The sequence below is a fragment of the Aplysia californica genome, unplaced genomic scaffold (assembly GCF_000002075.1).
Source record: "Aplysia californica isolate F4 #8 unplaced genomic scaffold, AplCal3.0 scaffold00276, whole genome shotgun sequence".
NCBI lineage: Eukaryota > Metazoa > Mollusca > Gastropoda > Aplysiida > Aplysiidae > Aplysia > Aplysia californica.
The window spans coordinates 420580-427504 of NW_004797546.1; the positions used below are offsets into that span (position 1 = coordinate 420580).

The 6925-nt window shown below is 48.7% G+C and overlaps 2 protein-coding genes across 4 annotated transcripts in view; one reads left to right on the top strand and one right to left on the bottom strand.

Moving 5' to 3' along the window:
- The window catches only part of LOC101862118, a 25466-nt gene extending 19064 nt beyond the window's left edge, over positions 1 to 6402 (top strand). For all 3 annotated transcript variants that reach the window (XM_005101253.3, XM_005101251.3, XM_005101252.3), the window contains exons 2-5: positions 591 to 820; positions 1553 to 1728; positions 2245 to 2572; positions 2923 to 6402. In XM_005101253.3, the coding sequence (XP_005101310.1) occupies positions 591 to 820; positions 1553 to 1728; positions 2245 to 2572; positions 2923 to 4266 (2078 nt within the window). In that variant the 3' untranslated portion in view covers positions 4267 to 6402. The remainder of the gene's footprint in view (positions 1 to 590; positions 821 to 1552; positions 1729 to 2244; positions 2573 to 2922) is intronic.
- LOC101862807 (RING finger and SPRY domain-containing protein 1) overlaps positions 1 to 6925 on the bottom strand; it is an 85040-nt gene that overhangs the window by 42468 nt on the left and 35647 nt on the right. The window lies entirely within an intron of this gene.

Sequence of the window (6925 nt, forward strand, 5' to 3'; positions counted from 1 at the left end):
CCACACACACACACACACACACACACACATACACACACACACACACACACAATCCTTTCAACTTTCAATTCACGTGAAGATATCCTAACCACTCACGTACACTGTGTACTCCCCACTAGGCAACTACTTCATTACAGACTCCTACTGACACTTTCCTTTACACAACCCCTTTTTTCTTGCCTACGCCATTTCATTCGCGTCAAAATATAACCCCATCCTCCCCCTTATCTCCCCATTTCATTCATGTCGAGATATCCCACCAACCATACGACCACTATGACTCTCCCCTCCAGACAACTACTTCATTGTGGACTCGTATTTGACACTTTACCGACCGTGCGCCATTTCATTCACGTCAAAATATACCCCCCCCCCCCCACGTTTCATCCGCGTCGAGATATCCCACCAACCATACGACCATTATGACTCTCCCCTCCAGACAACTACTTCATTGTGGACTTGTATTGACACTTTACCAACCGTGCGCCATTTCATTCACGTCAAAATACAACAATCCCATCCTACCCCTGTTTCACCCACGTCGAAATAACCCATCAACCACACTCACAAACTATGATCCTCCCCACCAGGCAACTACTTCATCATGGACTCGGAGCAGCTCGTCTCCAACCCGTTCCAGGAGCTGCAGCAGGAGGCGGCCCAGGAGGCGCAGAAGAAGAACTCCATGACCGAGCGGCTGACCAGCGTCAAGAACAACGTGTGCGAGAACCACTTCCAGATGGAGAAGTCGCGCCTGGAGCGACAGAAGACGTCCAAGCTCAAAAACCTGCACGACCACTCCAACAAGCTCAGGCACGAGGTCAGCTGAGTGAATTGTGTAAAATTAAAAAAAACAAAAAACAACCCATTATAATTGAAGACACGCTGTTTTGGAGAACTTTAAAGAGGGGCATAGCTTCGTTATTCATGCACATTTTTTAAAACATAATTTGTTTTCTCCTGTTTCTGGCTAGGAATCTGTTTCACAATACTGTGATCTCGCCCTCATTGACAACTGATCTCGCCTGAATTGACTATTGATCTCGCCCTCACTACTGATCTCGACCACACTGACTACTAATCTCATCCTCACTGTCAACTGATCTCACTTGCACTGAAAACTGATCTTAACCTCACTCACTACGGATCTCGATCTCGACCACACTGACTTACTGATCTCGCCCTCACTGACAACTGATCTCGCCCTCACTGACTACTGATCTCGTCCTAACTGACTACTGACTTCGCCCTCACTATTGATCTCGAACTAACAATAATTGATCACGACCACAATGACTACTAATTTCATCTTAACTACTGATCTCGCCTTCGCTACTGATCTCAACCACAATGGCTACTGATCTCAACCACTATGGCTACTGATCTCGTTCAAATTGACTACTGATCTTATCCTCACTGACTACTGATCTCGTTCAAATTGACTACCGATCTCGCCCTTACTACCTATCTCGACCACACTGACAACTGATCTCGTTCAAATAGACTACTGATCTCGCCCTAACTGACTACTGATCTCGTCCTAACTGACCAGGTGAAGCTCCTGGACCTGGACCGTCAGCGCCACCAGGTGGAGGTGAAGAAGCGGCTGGATCCGGAAAAAGACTTTACCTACGACGACGGTCAAATCGTCAACATAGAGAGGCGGCTTGGGGCTAACATCGCCTCCTTCTACCTAGACAAGAAACTAAAGTACCCAATGAGACTGCGGTGAGTGGATTTGGATGTACTCTCTATCTCACTTTATCTCTCTCCCACCTCTCTGTTCACAATATATGCCAGTCTGCTTGTCTCCTACCCCCACCCTCTCTCTCTTTATCTCGACATCCGGTCCCTCTCCTAAGAATTTATCCTGAAGATAAGGTAAGACAAGACAAGATAAGATCCTTTATTCGTCCAGTGCAGTGTTGGCGTCGGTAGCCTAGTGGTTAGGCTACCGGACCCGTAATCGTGAGAATGCGGGTTCGGGGATACGAGCCTTAGCTCTGTCCGACGTTGTGTCCTAGGGAAAGAACACGAATTTCCCCATTTGGCTTGGTCCTTTCGGGGATGGACGTAAAACTCGTAGGTCCCGCCTCTTAAACAGCCTATCAGTGTTGACATCGTTTCATAAACAACTTTAAGTCTCGCGTGCTTGTATGACTGTAATATATGTCGTAGTTTCGAGCGCCACTAAACTCTTACCAAACTAAACTGATGAACCCCATCTTGTCTCCCCCTACCCAGGTCGGTGAGCGACATCAGCGTGACGCCCACGGTGCGCAAGGCGCGGCAGAGTCTCCGCCTGCAGGACCTCAAGCGCTCCATGGACGACGCCAACGTCGCCGGGCGTGCGGAGCGCGTGCAGACGGCCAAGTCCTCCTCCACCGCCCTCACCGCGCACAGCGGACTCGCGCGGCGACGCGGATCACGCTCCGCACCGCTCTACGCCGCGCGCTCCGCCGCCGGGGTCCGGGCGCAGAGCGAGCGGGTGCACAACACCATGCTACCCGCCATAGCCGGGGCTGCACAGCCGGACAGCCACGAGGACGGAAAGCCCAAAACGGCGCCCCAGGTAGGAGAACGAAAGTGACAAATTAATTCTAATAAGCCTCATCACCACCACTGCCACAACAACGGGGATGAATGATATTTGCTTAATACATAAAAATCTCTTGTTTGTTTCAATGTTACAGAGCAAAAATGGCACTGAAAACATATTAGTTTATACATACCAAAGGAGTGTTCTTAAACTTTGGTTCTTTGGAGAGTTCAGAATGGTCTCCACCTACTGAGTGTGGTCCTTTCGGAAATGGAGGTTACATTCGGAAGCCGTACCTAAAAAACAACCGTACAATATTCATAGGTTGGTAGACCCGTACCAAACAGCACCTGACTCGGTCTCTCTATCTTATGTTTCCCCAGTCCCACCAGGTGAAGTTCGCCTTCGAGAACCCGCTCAAGATCCTGGCGTCCAGCGAGGAGAGCGCCAACCTGTTCGCGCGCGGCCACACCTACTACCCGGGCCTGACGCGCGCCGTCAACACGGGCCTCACAGACTCCTCAGACGAAGACGACGACCCCTATCCCTCGGAGGTCATTGACCTGCGGGCGCTGCTCTTCAAGGACGGCGAAACCGCCAACGCCATCCCCACCACCACCAACAGCATCAACCTTAGTGGCTTCAACATCGCCCAGATTCACCCGGCCGGCAGCCACCACCACCACCAGCACAACGACGACCTCGCGTCGCTGAGTCACGGCAGCGGGCCGGCCCCGGGGCTATCGCTGCACCACCTGGCGGCCTTGAGAAAGGCTCAGGGTCCGCCCCCGAAGCTGACAACAGACATGATGCAGGTGGAGAACGAGCAGATCAGTGCCAAAATCAACAAGTTCCTCGGGGACCTCGCCGTGCCCAGGCGGCTCCGACACGGATACGACTCTAGTGACGAGGAGGAGGATGACGCAAGGGCCATACAGAGGCCTGGGGATTTCTTCGCCAACGTTGCAGCAGGTGGAGGTGGTGGAAGTGGAGGAGGAGGAGGCGGCGGAGGAGTAAAATTTTTCGCTTCTACAGGAGTCAGGACCGACGACAATCCGCCAAATCCTTTCCTTTCATCCAACACCAAATCTACTTCCACTTCGGATCTCTTAGGGGTTAATAATCATAACAACAATGAAAATAAAAACGTCTTCGCTAAGAACAACAGTAACAACAACACAAACAACGCCTCTACCACCACAGCCGATCGCCCAACTGGGGTAGTAGCACGTATAAAAACGACATCCGGAGGAAGCGAAGGAGGAGATGAGAGAGGGGACGAGGACGAAGCTGGAAGCAAATCAGGCGAGAAGCCTCCGCACAAAAACAAGTACGGCTGGCAATACATCCGCGGGCGTCCGGCCGACGGTCAGTTACGGGGGACGTACAAGTCCGAGGACCTGGTGCTGCAGTCGCTGACCGGGGTCCCCATACGGAACGCGCTGGGCACGCATGTGCCTCTCAACTCGGCGTCCCGCGCCATGCGCCACACGGCCACCTTCAAGATGCACAAGATCGTGGAGCGCCTCATCCAGGAGCGCACCAAGTACGAGCGGCACCAGGTGGAGGAGCTCAAGCGGCAGATGGCTACAGACGAGCCAGGCACCCCGCACACTGCCACGGGCCCCGGCCCCGGCCCCGGTCCCGGCCTGGGACCCAGCCCCTCCCCCGCTCACCCGTCCCGTCGCGTCTCTCGTGTGTCCAACCTGACAGTCACCAGCAGGTGAGAGACCACGGACGGCGAAAAACCCCCAGCTTTAGTGAAATGTGCTGGGCGACAACAGTCATCACACTCAAAAACAAAGTCTCGCCAGTGACCACACACTTCCCTACAATCAAACATACTACTCACTCCCCCCAAAAAACAAAAACAAAAACCGATGTCTTTGAAAATTCGATGGAACCATATCTGTATACGCTCCAGATAATAAATGAATATTAACGATAATGCATTGTCGTTAATGAACTGAAACGACTGACTGCACTACACCCTCCCCCACCCGCCCCACCCTCCCGGTAAACATAACCCCAGTCGAAATCCAGCTTTCAATATTGCTGATGGAAACAGGCACGAAGCCAGTACACAACTGCTTTGCAACAGAAGAGCTTCTGACTCGTTAAGATTGAGAGATCAGTGACTCTTACTACGTGGATCTTTATTCAGACTCTTCGTTAAAAGGCGTTATCTATTTTTTCTGGCACCCCCTCCCCTCACACACACACACACACACACACACACACACACACACACACACACACACACACACACACACACACACACACAACACAACAAGCTTCACAGACGTGCAACATTACGACCCCAACCAAGTATATAATTCGCTGATGACGCCATTTTATTGCAGGACAAATTATTTCTACACTGACTAACGCCAATGGATTATGCAGATGACATAAACAGACACTGGCAAGGCGGGGGTGCTTGGAATACAAATGACATAATGTCTGGGTGTGTTCATTGCAAAATTCAAGTGCTCTGAGCTAGCACATGCGGAAAGACGGAGAGGCGAAGCTCACATCCAGAGATGTAGCTGTGTGAAAGGTCCTGATTTTAAACTCTCGCAGTTGGATTCGAGTGGGGAGATTTTACGACCGGATGGCTCGGTCTCGGAGATTGTTATCAAAAGAGGAATCCTCGGGTCTCAAATAAGTTCGCTATGATGAAAAAAAAAAGTTCCGCACCATTCCGTGCAGAAACAATAAGGACGGTCACCTCATATTTATTATTCAACACGGCTGACAATGGATGCGACGACCAAATGGCGGTGTGAATCGGAACAGCGCAAAAGACCCAAACATGGGAAGAAAATGCGCTGTAAAAGGCATAGAGAAAACAAAGGAGACAGATGTAAAAGTAAAAGGGAAATAATAAAGAAGTAGGATAAGCAGTCATATCCACAGAAAAAAGGAAAATTATTCTAGCGAATTTCGTTTTGCTCATGGGTTATTTTCATTTAAAAAAAAAAGGAAAGTGGTTGTGGGGGAAGTTTGCTTGCTCGCTCGTTGGTTGATTTGAGCTTGTTTTGATTTTCAGTCAAGAAAGGAGAGCTGGGGTGGGGGGAGTGTTTGGGGGGGGGGGGGTGTTTGCATGCATTGATGTTCGTAGCTTTCATATGGGCCAAATACATCTACCTGTAAGACCATATGTAAAAATCTAAATCTCAGTCTCAAAGAGAGAAGAAGGAGACAGAAACTGCCCCTGCTATTGCATCATTACATTTCCAACAGAAAAGCGTAATAAATGTTATTCTCCACAATTCTGGACTTTAACGTTTGCAATCACATTTACAACCAGTGTTCATTCTCAGATAACTTTGCTAAGAAACGTTGTTAACATACAATAGTTGCCCTCCTCTATTTTCCTTCTAAATTATGTCTTCCCTCCTTTGTTTCCAAGTCTTAGTGTTGACAGTACAAATAAGCGTATGTCATACCCATGCATATCAAGTAAAGATGTAAAGGTGCCTATCCTGCTCTTCGATGACGACTGAGCCAAAGCTATCCTTGGAGGAGTATTTTCACGAGTGGAAATTGAGCTTTCAAACGCTAAAAATGTTCTCATTGGCGTACAAGAAGCCACAAGTCGTCTTTATCATTATTTCTTCTGTTTCGTTTTTGTTAGTAAGAAATATTGTCCTCTGCAGATGCATTTCATGCAAGTCCATTGTCAACATAGACGCATGAACTACCATTTTATGTATTATTACCGTAAGTTATTTTGTGCACACTAAACCAGCCAAGGAGGCGTTTTTGCTGAACAGGATATATCTGTGATATAAACATGCCATGTACGAGAATATTATTTTTGTATTAAAAAGTACATATAACTTCATATGAACGATCAAGTAGGTTTTTTTTTTGTTGTTGTAAAATTATGCGTCATATGGGAGAGAGAGAGAGAGAGAGAGAGAGAGAGAGAGAGAGAGAGAGAGAGAGAGAGGGAGAGAGATAGATAAACAGAAAAGAAGGGGGAGGGGGACATGGACAGAAAGATAGATAGATAGATAGAAACATAATTTGCAGTGAAGAGAGAGAGAGAGGGGGAGAGAGAGGGGGGGAGAGGGGAGGGGGGAAGTCATGTTCGAATTCCACGGGTGAACATCTATGGGTAGTTCACTTTCGTCTGACAGCGGTTACAAGAAGGTTAAATAAAACGGCTCTCTTAATCTTTCCAGATCTTTGAAAAGAGCTACAGGTCTAAAAGTCGGATGACCAACCGAATTAAAAACCCTATTCATAGGAGTCACCACAAACAAAGGCTGCGATACGTTTTTTTCTTGCTTCCAAGGGTCGAAATAATTCATGAGCGTCATTCTATCACTACAAGTTGTACCTCCAGCTGGCGGGCAATGTGACAGTATCGCTCCC